Genomic DNA, 20,155 nt, shown 5'->3' on the forward strand with positions numbered 1-20,155 from the left:
CATTTTAAGATAATAAGAGCCTCAAGAAGTGGATCTCTTGTAACTCAGTGTCCTCAGCAACTCAAATGCTGCCTGAGATGTCCTCACCTCTCAATCTATTCCTGGACACGATGCCATTGGCTTTCTCCAGGGCACCAGAAATTCTTCCAACAAAGACATCCATGACCTCCGCCTTGCCAGTTCAAAGAAAACCTCAGTCCTTACTTCCTTGACCTCTCCAGGGCATCAGACCTTTTGTCACCCCTATGCCCTGAAGCTCACTCCTTCCTCAGTTCCCATGACACTGCCTTCTCCTGGTTTTTCATCCCTCTTTTCTGGTCCCTCCTTCTTGGTCTGTCTTCTTAGCTCCTCAGGCCACTGGTCCCTTCGATGTCAATGGTCTCCACCACTTCATGTTCAGCTGTCTGTCGTCTCACCCCACACATCTGTGGAGAGCTCATGCCGTCTGTGGATTCCATCACCTTCTCTATGCTGACATCCCCCAGATCCACATCTCCACCTCAGAAGCCGCTCTAGAGCGCCAACAGGAGCCCATTGGACCATTCCACCTCAAGCTCTAGAGACCCCAATCAATTTAACATCCACAGCCATCCTCGAACACTGGGCTCACAATAACAAAACCCCTTCTCTGCCTGTATTCTTCATCTCCATAACTGGCAGCACCACCCACACACTTTCCCTGGCCAGAAACCTGGGAGAATGCATCATCTTTTCTCCCTCTGGCCCCGTATCTCAGCAGCTCCCCATGGCGGGTTTTCTACATATGATATGTGTCAGGCTGGAGCTGCCTCTCCCTTCCCTCTGTACTGCCCTAGTTCAGTCTATGTCATTCTTCACTCGAGCCACTGCAAGGGGCCTCCCAACTGGTCTCGGTGACACCACTCTTCCAACCCATCTTCTTGCTCATTCTCACAGCAATCTTTATTTTTTTTTTTTAAAGATGGAGTCTCGCACCGTCACCCACGCTGGAGTGCAGTGGCACGATCTTGGCTCACTACAACCTCCGCCTCCCGGGCTCAAGTGATTCTCCTGCCTCAGCCCCCTGAGTAGCTGAGATTAACAGGTGTGGGCCACCACACCCGGCTAATTTTTGTATTTTTAGTAGAGACGGGGTTTTACCATGTTGGCCAGGCTGGTCTCGAACTCCTGACCTCAGGTGATCCAGCCGTCTTGGCCTCCCAAAGTTCTGGGATTACAGGCGTGAGCCACTGTGCCTGGCCAGCAATCTTTCTTAAATGCATATCTGATCATTTCACTCCCTTCATGAGTGCCCTCCAATGGCTGACCACGTCCTACAGGATAAAGTCCAGCCTATAGGCTACAAGGCCTTTCATCCTCCATCTGCCTCCTTTCCAGCCTGTCACGCACTCATGCAAATACTGTGTATGATGACCATGTGCGACTTCAGTTCCCCATATGTAGGGGGCACGCATCACCCCTTCCTGGCCTATGCCTGCCATTTCCTGTGGCTGGAACGCTTACGCTTCGCCACGTTCCTTGCCTGTCTCTGACACTAGACTGTGAGTTGCTCCAGGGCAGGAATTTTAGTATTTTTCCTATTTGGATTATAATGTGGCATAGTACTAGAACTGGCACATAAACAGGAATCAAAAATGTTCATTGGCATATGAATATCAAAGCAAAAACAATAAATGAAATATTAGCAAATTGGATCCAGAAGCATATTTTTCAAAATGCACTGTGGCCAAGTGGGGTTTATTATGGGAATACAAGGATGGTTCACTATTAGAAAATCAATAATAATAACTCACAATATTAACAAATCTAAGGAGAAAAATTGCATGATTTTCTCTGTAAATACTGAGAAGACATTTGGCAAAATATAATACCCATTCCTAATAAAACACTAAAGTAGGAATTGATGGATATTTACTTAACTTTAAAAAATATAGACAGATCTCAGTCCAAAAGCCAACATCTTAATAGAAAAAAATATATACACATGCCCACTATATCGCTATTATGTAACACTGTATCAGGAGTACCAGCCAATGTAACAAAAAAGAGAAAACAATTAGAGGCATAAAAATAGCAAAGGAAGAGAGTAATGATATCCATATTTGAAGAAGACAAAATTTTTTGAAAATCCAAGAGTACCAATTTTTTAAAAATCAGTGAATATAGTAGAATTTAATAAGGCAACGGGATATAAAACATGTAGATCAATATCCTTCACATAAATAATTATCAATTAAAAGAGATAATGGAAGTGAAGACTCCATTTACAATAGCAACAAAAGCTATAATACCTAAGAAAAAGTTTAACAAGAAATGTGCAAAGCCTATATGAAGAAACTCTTAAAAATTGCTAAAAAGTAGACTTGTTCAAATGAAAAGGTATTCCATGTTCTTGGGAAAGATTCAACACCACAAAGATGCCAACTATTCCCCCACGTTAATGTATACATTCAACACGGTCCTAACAAAAAAAAAAAAATTGGAGTTAGGCAAGGAAACTCCTAGAAAAGAAAGGCACTATTTGAGGGAGAGAGAGCTAGCCCTGCCAAACATGAAAACATGCTACAGAGCTTCCATAATTAAAATAGTGTGGGCCAAGCACAGTGGCTCACACCTGGAATCCCAGCACTTTGGGAGGCCAAGGCAGGCAGATCACTTGAGGTCAGGAGTTCAAGACCAGCCTGGACAACATGGTGAAACCCCATTTCTACTAAAAATACAAAAATTAGCTGGGCATAGTGGTCTGTGCCTGTATTTCCAGCTACTTGTGAGACCGAGGCGGGAGAACTGCTTGAACCTGGGAGGCGGAGGTTGCAGTGAGCTGAGATTGTGCCACTGTAATCCAGCCTGGACAACAGAGTGAGAACATTCTAGAAGATCCTGTAATAGGTCCAGATACAACTGAAAATTTGATTTATGACAATGGTGGTATCTTCAATTAATGTAAGAAAGATAAATTCTTTTTTTCACAAGAAAAAGTCTGCAAGTAAGAAGAATGTTTTAATAAAGTGGGGACAACTGGATAGACATTTAGAGAAAGATGAAATTTGATCTATATCTTTCATTTTGCACCAAAATAATCTCTCAATGGATTAGAGATCTAAATATTAAAAAGGACACTATTTAAATCCTAGAAGAAAACACAGGTGAGTTCTTTGAGACCTGGAGGTGGACAAACATCTTTTTAACAATGACTCATTTCCAATTTTCTTAGACAGGCTCTGGAGCAGCTCCAAAGGCAATGGTAAGCCAATGATGGATACAAACTGAGTTGATATCTTGACAAATATTTCACAAGTACATTAGGAATACAGGTGTATCCCCAGTCCTTTTGCATCTACACAGATATACTTTAAAATAAGATATTTCTGCCTGTAATCCCAGCACTTTGGGAGGCCAAGGCGGGTGGATCACAAGGTCAAGAGATCGAGATCAGCCTGAACAATATGGTGAAACCCCATCTCTACTAAAAATACAAAAATTAGCTGGGCATGGTGGCGGGCGCCTGTAGTCCCAGCTACTCGGGAGGCTGAGGCAGGAGAATTGCTTGAATCCAGGAGGCAGAGGTTGCAGTGAGCCAAGATCACACCACTGTACTCCAGCCTGGGCGACAGAGCGAGACTCCGTCTCAAAAAAAAAAAAAAAAAAAAAAGGATATTTCTGATGGGTGCATATATAGGTATAAAAGAGCGATTGGGAGCGCATTCTCAACAGTGCTCCTTCGCCACAATGACACCATAGACGAGAAACAGGAAGGATGCTGATGAATAGCTTGTGACTGGAGAGAGTGGTAAAAAGGAAATTTGTCTTGTATTCCTGCAAAATGACCAAGAACCCTCATAGACACCAGCCAATTTGCAATCTTTCTGAGGACAAAATAGAGCAGAGGTCTGGCCGCCCTGCCGATGGGGCACTGAAATGGCCGGCTGAAGAACTCTTCCTCCCAGAAGGTCAGGACGGGGCCCTTGGGCAGGGTTTTCTGTTCAGGAAGGGACGACAACAGGGTCTCCAGTGGGTGCATGGAAATATAAGGAGGTTCCTTCCCCCCGCCCCTTGCATTCCAGCCAAGACAATTACTCAACTCAGAACCTGACAGTCTCACATACTTTCCCCCAACCTCCCCACTCACCGCAAGTAAAATTCCCATCTGTGAGCCCAGGAAAAATAATAACCATCTCGAGCCGGTGCCTCTCACTCAGTCAGTTCTACTCATAGGGACCCTTAACAGCTTCTGGGGGAAAGTGTGATTGGATTTCTCTGTTCCTTGCATATTTTTTCCTCATGCTTCCTTCTATGATCTTAACCACATCAAGCACTTGGAATTCCAGGGTAAAAAAGAAAAAATCACGTTCATCTTCACTTTAATATATGAGATTATGTGTGTGTGTAGTTCGTGGTATGTAGGACAATAGTTGTTAGCCATTTATTACACATTATTATTATTACTATCATCGCTATTGTTGGCCCACTAATGGTACAATCTGTGATATAATGCCAAATAACAAATGGCAACTGATGTTGCCTCCATTTTAATTGACTTAATCCTTCCAAATGCTGACAAACTACCAGTCTCAGCCATTTAAAAATCACATTTCTAATGTAGTAATCCTATCTGCAATGGGTGTGGAAGGAATTATTGCAGGCCAGGGATTTTTGCAAAGTGAATTAAGTCACTATAAAAACTGACCATGTTGCTTCACAATTAATAGTCTGGTAGAATGAACTGCCATTATTCCACAGCTTGCTAAGCCTTAAAAAGAGATTACTGCTCACATGTCTCTCCTGGGAATGTTTTTATAAACTCCCAAAATGTTTCAGAAATTTTCAAATGATAAATGCTGCAGGACTTTTTCATGACTGCTATTATCTACTAACTGCTCCTTTATCTAAAATACTTCTGATATGAGAAAGACTCAAATGAAGCTTTCTGAAAATAGCCACATGTTCTTAGAAGAAAGAGAAGATTTCAGCTAGAAGTCCCTTATAATTAATAAGTACTTGAAGTGCAATGTCTGTTTTATCCTATCTATAAAATGTTTTATGATGGCTTTTGGGGGACTTTTTGCGTCTAGTTATTTTTCCATACCCCTCTTTTGGAGGTGGCAAAATACAGAAATATGCATGTGGGGATATCTATATCTCCTCAAGTCTAGACTTACTTGGTCTCCGGCTATTTAGAGTCCACGTTTGGCATTTTTAACCCCTATGACGCATTCCTTTCTTTCATCTCTGTGATTCCTGGCCACCCTTCTCAGTATGTCTGGCTAATCTTCCTGATATTTCTGGGGCATAAATGGACTCAGAATATCTGACTGAGAAACAATCAGATAGGAACATAGTTCTGCACTTTTTTTTTTACATAAAAGATTTTCTTTTATTGATATGGAAATGAACAGATGTCTGATAACCTTTTGCCAACCTGGAGCTTTACTGCTTACTCCAGGGAATTTCGTTGGGCTGTTGTTTCGTAGGACTTGCCCAGTCCATTCAAAAGTTCTGTCACAGATATCAGAATGATCTAGGCTAGCCCAAAATTGAGCAATTCGTTCCTTGGCCCCTATTTCTGGCTCAGTGCCCTGACTGTGTATAAAGCAGGAAAGATGCTCTTGCCATTGGACATGAAATGGTTTTGTATTCACACACTGGAACGCTACAATGGGTAAAAGGGCCATTCTCACTTAAAATCCCAACACTTTACACGTCCACATTCTTTTATCCGACCACTTCCACTCACCGGCACCAAAAGAGAAATGATATAAACCCAGTAAGTACTTTTTGTACTGATCAAGGTAATAAAAGTCAATCTGAGTGTTTTACAATCTGCCACCAAGCACAAACGTCTACTCACCAGGTAAGTTGCTATCGGAAAGGATGAATACAGAGTATCAACAGCAGAGCTATGTGAGCTCACAGCTGTCACTTCTACACACCAGTCTTGAGATAGCCAAAAACAAAGTGTTTTATTATTAAATCTGCCTCCATCTCTTTCCAGAAAGCTCAGACTCGCTGCATGGAAAACCAAACTCATGATCATCCTTCCCTCTGAGCTCCATCCAATTCCATGTCTCCTCCTATTTCCTACCTCAGCCAACACTATCACCCACTCCGTTACGTTCAAATAATGTCATCTTCTACCATGAAGCCCTATCCTCCATTGGAGCGCTCAGAATAAGATGGTTCTTCTCAGGCCACCAGAGCCAGGCACTAGCTCCTGGAACCAACCAGATACCCGGAATGGGCTCTCTACTACTTCACCTCCCCTCCTTAAGCAACTGTTCCAAAGACAGAACGGGGGATTCAATAGGGCTTGCTACCTACCAACAGGCACAGTGTGAGAACTCATATGGCAGCATGTTTAGAAAACATACAGATGAAATTAGAAACTGACAGGAGTAATATAAGAAAAACCTTAAATTCTGTAAAACATAGATCTAACAGAATCTGAGCTCATTAATAATCATCAACCCTCATATCTTTCTCTAAAGAATGAAAGCACTTTTCAGACCTTACCTTGGATCATTTTAATGACGTTTTAACAGTCTCATTCATTTTTTTCCTTAGGATATTAATAGGAAAGTTAAAAAGTAGAGAGGAAAACTAATTTACCCAATGTCACAAAGTAAATCAGTGGTGAAGGAAGAACCAGAACCAAATCCATCCTAAAATGTGAAGCTTCCTGGATGTGCTATTCTGCTTTTGACTTTTAAGTATCTACCTAGGAGACGTTTAATACCACCTAGTAGAATTTAACACTCTATTTAAGACAATATTTCCCAAATGCAGGGAAGCATCTTAAGCAAATTACACAGATGATTTTTGTTAATTACGCCTCAAAAACATGTCTTTATCTTCCAGACTCTCACTCTTCAGAGCGAACTGAGCGAACTGCATGTTGGAGTCACAGTGACACCTCTTGTTCTAATGAAACTTAACTCCTTCTGTGCCTGAGGGCTGCAGTGGTCCACAGTTTGTTCATTAATATTGCTCCGGGAAGAAGAAAAGTCTTATCCAAGTTACATGGCCTCCATCCATGGTACACCAGAGAACATGGCAACTGTTTGGCTATAAGGTTGCAAATGCTAAAGGTATAATGGAAATTGTACCTAAATGCAAGGTACAAATGCTTAAAACACACACACCACACACACACACACACACACACAATTATTATTCACAAAGGCTTGCAGAAATTTTGTAGTTAAAATTGAGGCCCCACATCTCATTACTAACAACGAGCTGATGCAAAGCATCCTTCTTCCTGGCTGAGCCCTGTCTATGCCCTTGCACCAAATGTCACGCTTTACTGTGCTGCTTCACATATAAAACTCCGGCGACTGTGGTACTGTGTGACATTTGCGTATGCACTTAAAGTAATCCCCTGTGACTGCCCCCATGACTACCAGGTCTTCTCTAGATGTCCTTGGATCACTCTAAGGCATTGTAGAGCATGGGGGTTCAGCAAATCCAGTGTTTCTTCTGGGGCCATCACCTCACTCTGACAATACAATCAGTTTACCAACAAGAGTTTTACCTTATCACACACATAAAATTGGCAAATATATTGAGCTGCCTCCCGTAACACTGTGAGTGAATGTTACAGGCTGTTTCTATAAAAACAAGATTCCAGCTGGTCACAGGACTCCATAAAACATGATGGATGCGTATGAGTTTCAACATTTGTTTCTTCTGTAGATTTTCCTTCCCCTCCTCTTTTTTTAAATGAGAAGAGTGTATTTTGATCTGCCTTTGCATATAGGAACACCCAATGCCACAAGAAGCCTATTATAAGAATAGGTCCTCAAGAAAGGTCTAAAATAATTTGGTAGGCTGTAACGTATTAGGACTGCCAAATATCAGCTATTAGATCTTTAAGAACCAAGGCCCTTCCATCTTTATCAGATGCTCCCATCCAGTTCAACAACCTCACAGCACCCTACATTCCCTCCACAAATGTGAAGACATTGTGAACTGTGCGTTTTGTGGTTGTTATCTGTATCCTCCACTAGAATCTAAGCTCCACGTGGACAAGGACTGCATGAATGGACCTGGTATTTTCATTGCTGTGCCTGGCACAGTGCCTCGGATGGAGTAGAAAATCAATGAATATTGATGAAGGATCACGAGAGCAAATAAATCTGTGAGTGAAGAAACGGTGTTAAATCGGAAGGTCTAGCACGCAAGAGCGAAATAAGCTTTTTGATTCCTTGAGATTTATCCTTGGGATGTCATGGCAGATGTATCAAACTACAAAAACGGTACACTGACAACAATCCACGAGTTCTACAAAAACGGTACACTGACAACAATCCACGAGTTCATTATTCTTGAGATAAGTTCTGCATTCATAAAACCAATTCTCCTGGTGGTCATTTTCCCCATTTTAAGTTTCACAGCGTCTGTGGGCATTTGTTGAATTTAACCCTTGCCTATGAAAACATCAACGTGTGTATCTGCATACGCAGGTTGGGCCAGCAGACGCAGTCATTCCTAAACGCCTACTCGAAATCACAGTATTTCATTTCTAAAGTCACGGAAATAATAAACCAGAAATTGACGTTGAACCAACAGTGTCAAAAACCTCTACAGCAATCCACTCTATTTCCTTGATATTGCTCTCTAACCACTGATAAAAACTCTTTTGAAGTGGCAGAGTAAATATTATCATTTGATAGTACTTGGACCCAACAGTGCAAATACAATCGCATTGTTATCCCCTGGGGGCTCCGGCCAGTCACACACTGCGGGCAGGGTTGCTATGGAGGAACCAGTGTGCTTGGCGCAGGAGCAGGCCAGCTGGGAGCACTGCTCCGAAGAGCCACCCGCCTCCGGATCTTCCTCAGACACACACACAGACTGAGAAGGGGAAAATGCTGGCTTTCGAGTATGTTTCTGTTTCTGCAACCGCGGAAAGGATGGACCACAAACAGGCAGTGGGAAATGCCAGCTCCCAGCATCAGCTTGCTTTTACAGCTCCCGCTGACATTTTTGCAAAGGATCACAGGTGGGGGTGGGGAGAAACATCGGAAGCGCAGCCTGCAGCCGCCAGGGAGAGCTGGGAGGAGGCGGCAGGAGGGACCACCCGGGGGCCTCCCCCGTGGGCCGTGAGGCCTGTGGCCACGGGCGCCCCTTCGCGCTCGGGACTCGGTCCTCCTGCCCCCCGGGCGGCCTGGCTGAGGAAGGGGCATGGGTCGCCCCGCGTGCTAGAGCCCCGTGAGGTGTGGAGCATCCCCAGCGCCGCCGGGGGCCCTCGCGTGGAGCCGGCGCGCAAGGTCGCGGCGGGCTGAGCAGCTGCTGTGGGGGGCGGCCCGGCCCCGCCCTCCCGGCGCCTCCCCAGCCAGCCCCGCGCGGCGCTCACCTTGCCCGGGAAGGGCCCCGGGAGGAGCAACTTCAGGGCCTGCCTCTTGAGCTCCACCAGGCGGGCGTTGCAGTTCTCGCACCAGACGCCGCGGTCCGAGCCGGGGGAGGAGCCGCCGCCGCTGCCGGAGCCCGGAGAGCCTGTGCCGAAGCCCGGAGAGCCGCCCAGGGAGCCCGGCGAACTAGTGCCGATGCCGGGGGAGGCGGGTCCCGGGGAGCCGGTGAACGAGCTCGGGGACGAGGTGCCCGAGCCGGGAGACGGGGTCCCCGAGGAGCCGAGCGCTGAGCCCGCGCCCTCAGGAGTGGGCCGGCTGCCGGCGCGCGACTCCTCGTATGCTTTCCGGTACCAGCTTTCCGGGGAGAAGGGCGCGGCGGGCTTGGTGGGCGAGCAGACTTCATTCACCTGCGGGGAAGACACGCCGGTGTCAGGGGCCGCAAGGCGGCGGGCCGCAGCGCCCAGGAGCTGGGTCATACGAGCGCCACCAAGTACCCGCTCGAACCGCCCACGGGAGTCGGTTGGGGACCTCTCCAAGCCCTGCGGCCAAATTGCCCTCCATCTGTCTCGTTAATTGTCCTTAAGTGAGTCCCCACCGCCCAGGTGACCCCTGGCGCTGGTCCCCGGTGGCCTCCTCCTGGGGTCAGGAAGGGGACTCGCTCGGGGCCGTTTCCACGGCTTCTGCAAGGCGGGGGGGATCCATAGGTTCAGCGCCCCCCGCTTTTGAAGCCGGCACCTATCCCAGCAAGATCCCGGGAACAAAATCCTGGAAGACCCTATGGGGGGGTAGGGGGAGGGCTGTGATTTCAGGATTTTTATTCATACGGGGTCCAACTCTCCGGATCCTGCAGGTAAACGAGAGGCTCTCACGGCTCCAGCTAAACGATCCGAGGTACTGCCAAGCATTCATGGGAAACCCTCCCCTTCGGCTTCACTCTGCCTAGAAGTGCAGAATGCTGCAAAAGTTACGGGTGCGGGGAAAGGAAGGAACGAGAGGGCTGAAAAAATTCCGAGAGCGAGGCGAGTGTGCGGGCGTCCCCGCGGCCGACCCGCCTCCGCGCACTCACAACCCCGCCAGCCCCGGGGGCGCCTCTGCAGCCGGGGAGAGCTCGGGGCCGGGGCCGCACGATCCCGGGGAAAGGGGGACCCCCGCCGAGATGGGTCTGGTAACGCGTCTCCGCGTCGTACCGTCACAACTTACCCCGTATTTCTTGCCCCTGGTGGAGACCGCAAGCCTCTCTTTATTCCCAGCTACCGAATTCATGGTGGCTTTTCCAGAGGAGAGTATCTGAAGGTTCCACCGACGCTACATCCACAAGGTCCTCCAACCCAGAAGCGTCCCCCGGCTGTAGGGGGCTGGCTCTCAGCCCTCAGGGCAAGGTTTCTTCAGCGGTGGGGTGGGAGGGAATGAAAGCAAATGGATCCCACAAGTAATAGCACCAATTTGCAGAAAGGGTTGGGGTCGCTGGTTTATTCTTCTCTTCCAAGCGTGCTTTTCCTCATCCCCTTCTGCCTCTTCCAGCCGCACGTCCTCTTGTCACGGCCACATCCACAGAACTGGCATCTTCTTCAGCCAAGTCAGTCCGTGCTCCCCCACGAGGAAAGGGAGGGATACAATCAGGGCTCGCGGCCGCTGCCGGGAAGGTGGGAGAGCCGAGCCGAGTCAGCTGTGGGAACTCGTCTCCTTCACCGAGCTTGGTAACTGAGTTCAAAGAAATTCTCCCAAAATATAAAGATCCAGACTCGGGGAGGAGCCTCGGCGTGTCGCCGAGCCAATATCCGCCGGCCCGTTTCGCCTGACAGTTGCGCGAGGGCCGGGAGAGGGGCGGCTCCGCGTGGCCCGGGAGCGGTCGGCGGTCACAGCGCGCGTGTGCGTCCGGGCGCAGCGCGGAGGAGCCTCGGGAACCTGCCGCCCTCGCCGCGCCGGCCGGGATCCATTTTATGTGGCGGCGCTCGTGCCTGACATTGCGAGGCCTGGAGCCGGGCCGGGGCTGGGGGCGGGGGATCGTCGATCTCGCTGCGTGCGGGGAAGTTCCTGGCGCGCGGCCCGGGCCCGGGGCTCTAATGAAACGCCGCTGCGCGAGCCTGGAGCTCAGGGGCCGCGCGAGCGAGCGAGCGTGGCTGGACGGAAATGCGGTGCCCCAGCCTCCCCCGCCCCCAAGTTCTTTCTCTTCCTGACAAGGCTTGCAGGTCTGTCTTTGAAACGCCGTGCAAAAGGGATTGAGTCACAAACAAGTCCACAAACATGCCGGGTCCTCCCCCCGCCCTTTGTTCTCGGAGACCTGCCCGGCAAACCTTTTCTGGAATTGCCCTACCGACCCCGGGCCGGCCGGGGGGCCACCCTCCCCGACCGCAGCCGCAGGAGTAGGGCCCTTGGTCCCCCGGCCGCCCGAGCCCCGGTCTGTGATGGACTAAGCCGCCCGGGGCTGGGACAGGTGAGCCTGGTGACCCAGCGGGCCGCTGCCGGGCAGGGGAAACTGAGGGCTTCGCCGCGCTGCACGCGGACGACTCTGGCCTGGAGAGGGGGTGTGGCGCGAGCTGGCCTTGGCCTCTCCTTGCGTGGGATCGGCCCCCTCGCCCCCCGCCGCCCGTTTCTTCCTGCGCCTGGGCCCCGCGGGGTCTCCGGAGCACCCCGTCATCGCTCCCTCTCCGATCGCCCCCCCCGCCCCCAGTCCCCCGGCGCAGCGCCCAGGAGCGCAGGAAGCCGGCGTATGCCAGGCTGCACACGTGGCTGCTCTGGGGTGTCATTTTTCATTTCACGGGAGGACATTTCTTCTGGTGAGCCAGCAGGTCTGTTTTGTTGTGACCTTTAATTAACACCCCGCGAGACGCCTCTGGAAGGCCTGGCCGGGCGCAGGGATCACGTGGGGTGTAATGGCATCTCCGCGCCCGCGGGGAGACCCAGCCCGGGGGTGGGCGAGGGCGCGAGGGACGCTCAGGGCTTTCTGGTCGCTGACTTCCTTCTGAGCTGTGGACGACGCAGGAGGGGGCAAGAAGACAAAGGTTCGGGGTTCTGGAAGCCTGGGGCCACGCCCCCACTCTGCCTTCCTCGGGGACAATTTCTTCTGTGCCTCCCGTGCTCTGCCCCACTCCTCCCCGCTCCAGCTCCTGCGTGGGAATATTTCACAGCCACCAAAGCGAGGTAAAAAGGTCAAAAGGAAGATGGCAAGAACAGAGTGGACGTTTCCATTACGTTTCCACTTCCAATTTAAAAGCGATCCTATCAATAGGGGACCTTAGGGGGCAGGTACACCTGCAGGCAGCACGCGCCAGCTCCCACCCGCATCTGTATTTCGCGTAGGTGCCGCGAAACACATCATCGCCATTGGCCACGAGCCGCTTATCAGCCAAAAAGCAGCGTGTGGTGAAACGAGCCGGCGAGGCCGCGGGTGGGGAAGGTGGGGTGTCGAGGGGGAGTGTTGGGGAGCTGCGCGATCCACCTTGGAGACGGGGGAGCCCAGAGCTGCTCTGATTTGCATTTCTAAGTAGCTGGGGGCCCAAAGCGTGTTTGGTGGGCTCCGAGCGCCCTCTGTTGATTAAAGTTTATAACCGGAGGCTCTGCAAGAGTTTTTAAGAAGCTTTCAAAAATTGATGTTTATGTAAAATGTATATACATAAGATGAAATGCACACATTTTAATTGTTAAGTTCTATGAATTTTGACAAACGTGTACTCTGCGTAGGCCACCACCTCAATCAACATCTATAAATTCCTGTCCCTCTTGAAGGTTATCTACCTTTTCCCAGGCAATCCCCACCTCTCATAAGAAACTACTGTTCTGATTTCTATCAGCATGGGTTAGTGTGGACTGATCTGGAAGGGTTTTTAATTCATAGAATCCGTACAGCATGTACTCTTTTGGGTTTGGCTTTTTTCACTTAACACAGGTTTTTGAGTTTCATGTTGTTGCTAGTATCGGTCTGTTTTCTATCTCTATTTCATTCTTCTGTCTCTCATGCCTTTTTTTGTTAATTGAATAACTTTTCAGTATTCCAGTTTCATCTCTCTGTTGACTTTTTAGCTCTGATGATTATAATATGGATTTTTTTTTTTTTGAGGCAGGGGCTCACTCTGTTGCCTGGGCTAGAGTGCAGTGGCGCTATTATGGCACACGGCAGCCTCCATCTCCCAGGCTCAAATGATCCTCTCTCCTCAGCCTCCCTAGTAGCTGGGACTACAGGTGCACACCACCACACCTGGCTAATTTTTTTTTTTTTTAAGTAGACACAAGGTTTCCCTGTGTTGCCCAGGCTGGTCTCAAACTCCTGAGCTCAAGCTGTCTTCCCGCCTCCGCCTTCCAAAGTGCTGGGATTATGGCATGAAACCACCATATCCGGCCTATGATATGAATCTTTAACATTTCATAGGCTACTTAGAATTAACATTGTGCCGCTTCACCTAAAATGTAGACTTGCAACCACTCCATCTTACCTTCCTCCTTTATGCTACTAATTTGATATATTTTACATCTACATGCATTATAAAATCCACAAAACAATTTCATCAATTTTACTTTAAACAATCTGTTGTCTTTCAGTGAAAATGTTAAGTTTTTTATATTTACCCAGTTTTGTCATGTCTGGGGCTCTTTATTTTTTTTCCTTTAGAGGCAAGTTTCTAACTGGGTCATTTCTTTTAGTGTTTCTTATAGTGAGGGTCTCCTGGCAACAAAGTCTCTCAGATTCTGCTTATCTGAAAATGTCTTTGTTTCACTTTTGTGTTTGAAGAATCGTTTAGCTAGACGTAGAATTCCTGATTGACAGTTATTTTTCTTTCAGCCCTTTGAGGATGTCATTCATTGCTTTTTGGCCTTCCTTGTTTCTGATGAGAGGTCAGCAGTAATTCACATGGACAGTCTCCTGTATGTAATGTGTCTTTTTTTTCTCTGAGTTCTTTGAAGATTTTTTCTTTGCCTCTGGTTTTCAGTAATTTGACTATAATATTTCTATATGTGTTACTTTTTGTATTTATCCTGGTTAGGGTTTGCTGAATTTCTAGGATCTGTAAATTGATCTGTAAGTTTTTTACCAAATTTGGGGGATTCTCAGCCACTACTTAGTCAAATATTTTTTTCTGCCCTGTTCTCTCTTTTTCCTCTCCTTCTGGGATACCAATTACATGTTTGTTATTACAGTGCTTGATATTGTCTTATAGGTTATTGAAACTCTGTTCATTATTTACATTTTTACCTCTTTACAGACGGAATCATTTCTATTGCTCCTTTATTAAGTTTGCCAACCTTTGCTTCAGCTGCCTCCAATCTGCTGTTAAGCTGATGCAGCTGATCCAAAAATTGCATATGTGTGTGCGTGTGTGTGTGTTTCCATTTCTCTGTTTTTTCCCCCCTTTAAATCCTTAAACATATTTACAGTAGCGTATTTAAAGTTCTTGTCTGAATTCCAACCTCTGACTCATTTGGGGGTCACTTTGTATTAACTGATTTTTCTACTGACTCTGAATCACATTTTCCTGTTTCTTTTCATATTCAATAAATTTTAACTGTATATTGAATATTGTAGATGCTACATCATAGAGATGCTAGATTCTATTCCCTTCCTTGAGGAGTATTGATTTTTGTTCTAGCAGGCAGTTAAGTTACTGATGGGTCACCTCAAACTTGAGGAGGCTTGGTTTCATGCTTTCTTTGAGTGGTTCTAACTAGCTTTTGCCCTGAGATCTAAGGAAAATCCCTTAGTCCTGGGACTGTTCTTTATCCCCGAGGCGCAGCCCTTCTGCAGCTTCAATGGAAAGCCTAACCGCTTTGCCAGTCCCCTCTAACTTGGAACTCAGACTCCATCTCTGCTCCGTGCACTCGACAGGACTTGCAGTCTCTGCTCAACTCCTTCACCATGCAGTTCCTGCCTTCTCTCGACTTCCTGCAGCTCTTCTGGGTGTTCAGAGTTCAACTCATCAGCCAGATTTGAGGGAAATTTTAGTGGATTTCAGGGCTGCCTCAAGGCGGCTCTCTCCTTTCCTGGATTCTCCTTCCCCCTCTCCAGCTACTCTTCACAGCCCTGAACTTCACCATGGAACGCCTCAAACCCTACGACTGGCTTTCTTCTTGTGCTCTAGTCACAGTGCTCAGCAGACTGGAAGAAGGGCCCTAGAACCCTTCTTTTAAGGATTAGATCTTCGAACCCCTTCCAGTCTCTGCCTGCTTCTGGCCATTCTCCAGGGCCCTTAAATGGGTTGGTCATTGTTGTCAGTTTATGAGAGTTTTCTTTGGGAAATTCAACGTTGTACATAAGATAGTCCCTAATTCTAGTTTTAACGGTGGCTTTTTCAGATCTACCTTGGGCTTTTGGAATTCTTGTTGTTTCAAGGGTTTTCTTTCTATGAATTAGCAGCCTGTAGCTATAATTTGATTCTCTATTAGACTGAGGAATTTCAGTGTTGCAACTGAAACCTTTACTCATTACTCATAGATAGATAAATGATATAGATTATAAACATGCATTTTTCTTCTTCACATTTGAGGATGTTAACAGTATTACTTCAAGATTTAGGTGGGAAAAGACACTCATTTTAAGAATGAAAAAATTATATACTGGCTTATAAAAGCCAAGAGCTTTTTTTTTTTTTTTTTTTTTTTAAGACGGAGCCTCACTCTGTTCCCCAGGCTGGAGTGCAGTGGTAAGATCTCAGCTTATTGCAACCTTCACCTCTCAGGTTCAAGTGATTCTCGTCCCTCAGCCTCCCAAGTAGCTGGGACTACAGGCATGCACCACCACGCCTGACTAATTTTTGTATTTTTAGTAGAGACGGGGTTTCACCATGTTGGCCAGACCGGTCTTGAACTCCTGACCTCAAGTGATCTGCCCACCTCGGCCTCCCAAAGTGCTGGGATTACAGGTGTGAGCCACCGCACCCGGCCACCAAGAGCTTCTATGAACATGAATTTATTGATTCCGTTGATATCCCTGGGTGAAAAACATATCTTTCTGGTGTATCCATGAGTACAAAGTGCAAAGAAAGCTAAAGTCCATTACCTGGCTAAGAATGAAATTTTTATTCCATATTCCTTGTTGCTTAATTATTAAATGGACATAACTTCTTTGGGAATGCCTCACGGGACTTTTATATTTCAGAGAATGCAGTTTAGCTTTCCCATTATTTATAACTCAGGGGTGAATAGATCATAAATTTTATAGCTAAAATATATTATATCATTGTGTTTTTGAAAGTCTGAAAGTATAAATCAGAAATAAAAAACCAGCCAGGTGCGGTGGCTCACAACTATAATCCCAGCACTTTGGAAGGCCGAGGTGGGTGGACTGTTTGAGCCCAGGAGTTGAAGACCAGCCCAGGCAATATAACGAGACCTCATCTTTATAAAAAATACCAAAAAAAAAAAAGCTAGATGTGGTGGTGCATGCTTGTAGTCCCAGCTACTTGGGAGGCTGAGGGGAGGATCATTTGAACCCAGGAGGCAGAGGTTGCAGTGAGCCAACATTGCATCATTGAACTCCAGCCTGGGCGACAGAGCAAGACTGTTCAAAAAAAAAAAAAAAGGCTGGCAACTTCTAATTGCTAAGTTGACTGTACAGTACAGCAGATTTCACTCCTCTTCAATATTTTGCTTTTGAAATAATTTCCATATCAGTTCAGGCACCAACATGCCGACAGAGCCACCGAAGTGCGTGTGCTAGAGACGGCTGTGTTTCTCCTTGAAGAATAATTAAAGCAGCTTACACTGGCCACGTGGTATCTTGATGAATATGCAGACAATATTTGCATATGATCTTCTGGTGTTCTGAGGACCGTATGATCATGCGGGGGCCACCAGAGAGTCATCGGCAAGCTGGTAACATGAATCTGTGTGCCTGGTCATTATTGTGGTATAAGAGGAGGGTTGTTATCCTGCAAGCTGAGAAAGGGTTTCCACTCTTGAAATATCATTTCAATCATTAATCATTTTAGCCTTATAAATTCCTTCCACGCTAAATTCCAAGGCTTGATTTCAGTCTGAAATTAAAAGTTCAGATGATAAAGGTATATAGAGAGAAAAGATATGAACCAAATTTGTGTAGTCAGAGTGATACATTTTTTTTTGGTTGTTAATTTTATTTTGTTTTGGGGTTGGGGGAGAAAACTTAAAAAAGATTTTAAAAGACTTTAAAAAGATTAAAAAGAGCAAGGAGGATCAGACAATGTGTCCTCAGCCCACTGACCTTGGGTTCCAGATGCTCACAACCTTGGGCTGTGCTGCCCCTTCCACAGAAGTAACCTGCTTTGAAAAGGGATCACAGCATCCAGTGTAGCTCTGTTTATAATAGCGAAGGGGAGAAAAACAGCCTAAACGCACAAGAGTGGGGATGGGTTTAATAACTCACAGTCTAAGCCAGGCACAGTGGCACACACCTGTGGTCCCAGCTACTCAGGAGGCTGAGGCTGGAGGATGTTTTGAACCCAGGGGTTCGAGGCTGCAGTGAGCTATCATGGTGCCACTGCACTCCAGTCTGGCCAACATAGTGAGACCCCATTTCTTAAAAAAAGTAAATAAACAACTTACAGTCTAGTCAGACAGTGGAATACCCTGCAGCCCTTACAAATGCTCATAAAAGAATAATGGAATGCAAAGATATTGATCATATATTAGTGTTAAGTTAAAAAGTAAAGTATGTGCAATATGATAATAATTCAGTAAAACCAAAAGAAAAGTATATATGTATCAGGAAAAAAAGATTAGATTTTAACACCAAAATATTAAAAAGCATAACAATTCTTTGGGGGGAGTTGCTAATTCTAATTCTGTTTTCTTTTTACTTTTGTTTGAGACAGGATCTCACTCTGTTGCCCAGGCTGGAGTACAGTGGCACAAGCATAACTCACTATAGCCTTGAACTCCTGGGCTCAAGTGATCCTCCTGCTTCAGCCTCCCAAGCAGCTGGCAACCTCTAATTGCTGGGCTTCAGGCACGCACCACCATACCTGGCTAATTATTTTACATTTTTTTATACAGACAGCATCTTGCTATGTTGCCCAGGATAGTCTCAAACACTTGGCCTCAAGTGATCCTCCCCCCACCTCAGCCTCCCAAAGTGCTGGGATTACAGGCATCAGCCACCATGACCAGCCTCTAATTCTGTTTTCTAAGACAGAATTTAATATTAATATTTAATATTCTTAATTTAATATTCTTATGAGAAAAAGATTACTTTAAAAGGAACTTAAAGCAAGTTTCAGTGTCAGAAAGGAATCACAAGAAGCTAGAGGGTAAACGATGTGTGTGCCCACAAAGCATCCAGACACACACACACACACAATGTGAGCAACATGCACACATTGCACACACACACAGCTGCATGCCTAGCCAAAGCCAGGGTACAACAAAGCAGGCTGGGCACAGTGGCTCACGCCTGTAATCCCGACACTTTGGAAGGCTGAGGTAGGAGGATCACTTGAGGTCAGGAGTTCAAGACCAGCCTGGCCAACATGGTGAAACTCTGTCTCTACTAAAAATGCAAAAATTGGCCTGGCGCGGTGGCTCACGCCTGTAATCCCAACACTTTGGGAGGCTGAGGCGGGTGGATCACGAGGCCAGGAGATCGAGACCGTCCTGGCTAACATGGTGAAACCCCATCTCTACTAAAATAAAATAAAAAAAATTAGCCCAGCGTGGTGGCAGGCACCTGTAGTCCCAGCTGCTCGGGAGGCTGAGGCAGAAGAATGGCGTGAACCTGGGAGGTGGAGCTTGCAGTGAGCCAAGATCGTGCCACTGCACTCCAGCCTGGGTGACAGAGTGAGACACTGTCTCAAAAAAAAAAAGAAAAATACAAAAATTCACCAGGTGTGGTGCGCACCTGTAGTCCCAGTTACTTGGGAGGATGAGGCAGGAGAATCACTTGAACCCCAGAGGCAGAGGTTGCAGTGAGCCGAGATCATGCCACTGCACTCCAGCCTGGGCAACAGAGTGAGAGGGAGCCAGGAGTTCAAGGCTGCAGTGAGCTGTGTTTGCACCACTGTGCTCCCTGGGCAACAGATAGAAGCCTCATCTCTCTCTCTCTCTCTTTTTTTTTTTTAAGGCAAAGCCAAGGAGAGTGCCAGGGAAAAACATAAACCCTTCCTTGGTCCCCAAGCAAGAACCACACACAGCTTAGGATCTGAGGTGGAAGACGTGGGTAGCAGGTGGGGCATAAAAAGCTAAAAAGCTGCAGAAGTCCAGAACTTAGAATAAAACACAACTGGGCCTAATTGAGGGTAGAGGGTGGGAGGAGGGAGAAGATCAGAAAAAATAAGTATTGGGTACTAGGCTTAGTACCTGGGTGACAAGATTATCGGTACAACAAACCCTCATGACACAAGGTTACCTATATAACAAACCTGCACATGTACCCCGAACCAAAAATAAAAGTTAAAATAACGAATAAAAAAACCCACTACCTATATGATTGATGACTGTTCCAATGAATTCAAAAGAGAACCAGACTAGAATATCATTTTCTTGCTTGGGGGGGGGGTGTTCCTGGAAACATTTTTATTTAAAATTTTTTAAACAGCACTCAAATTACAGGTAGGAGAATTGCTTGAGCCCAGAAGTTCGAGACCAGCCTGGACAACATAGTGAGAACCCTGTCTCCACAAAACTAAAAAATTAGCCAGGTGTGGTGGCATGCACCTGTAGTCCCAACTACTTGAGAGGTTGAGGTAGGAGGATCACTTGAGCCCAGGAGGTCGAGGCCGCAGTGAGCCATGCTGGGGCCACTGCACTCCAGCCTGGATGAGAGAGTGAGACCCTCTCTCAAAAAAAAAAAAAAAAGTGATGGGACGGGAGGGCCTTACAATTCCATAATTAGAAAACAAACAACCTCATCAAAAAATGGGTGA

The 20,155-nt window shown here is 46.8% G+C and overlaps 2 protein-coding genes across 2 annotated transcripts in view; one reads left to right on the forward strand and one right to left on the reverse strand.

Annotated features, from left to right (window-relative positions):
• Positions 1-11,507, reverse strand: part of KIF26B (kinesin family member 26B) — a 560,184-nt gene extending 548,677 nt beyond the window's left edge. The window contains exons 1-2 of the mRNA XM_034950150.3: positions 10,530-11,507; positions 9,335-9,736 (exon numbers count right to left, since the gene is read on the reverse strand). Coding sequence (XP_034806041.2) covers positions 9,335-9,736; positions 10,530-10,592 — 465 coding nt within the window. The 5' untranslated portion in view covers positions 10,593-11,507. The remainder of the gene's footprint in view (positions 1-9,334; positions 9,737-10,529) is intronic.
• The window catches only part of LOC134729015 (uncharacterized), a 43,491-nt gene continuing 34,081 nt past the window's right edge, over positions 10,746-20,155 (forward strand). Inside the window, exons 1-2 of the mRNA XM_063596440.1 lie at positions 10,746-10,972; positions 11,064-12,470. Of these exons, the coding sequence (XP_063452510.1) occupies positions 10,746-10,972; positions 11,064-12,141 (1,305 nt within the window). The 3' untranslated portion in view covers positions 12,142-12,470. The remainder of the gene's footprint in view (positions 10,973-11,063; positions 12,471-20,155) is intronic.

Source organism: Pan paniscus, chromosome 1 (assembly GCF_029289425.2).
Source record: "Pan paniscus chromosome 1, NHGRI_mPanPan1-v2.0_pri, whole genome shotgun sequence".
NCBI lineage: Eukaryota > Metazoa > Chordata > Mammalia > Primates > Hominidae > Pan > Pan paniscus.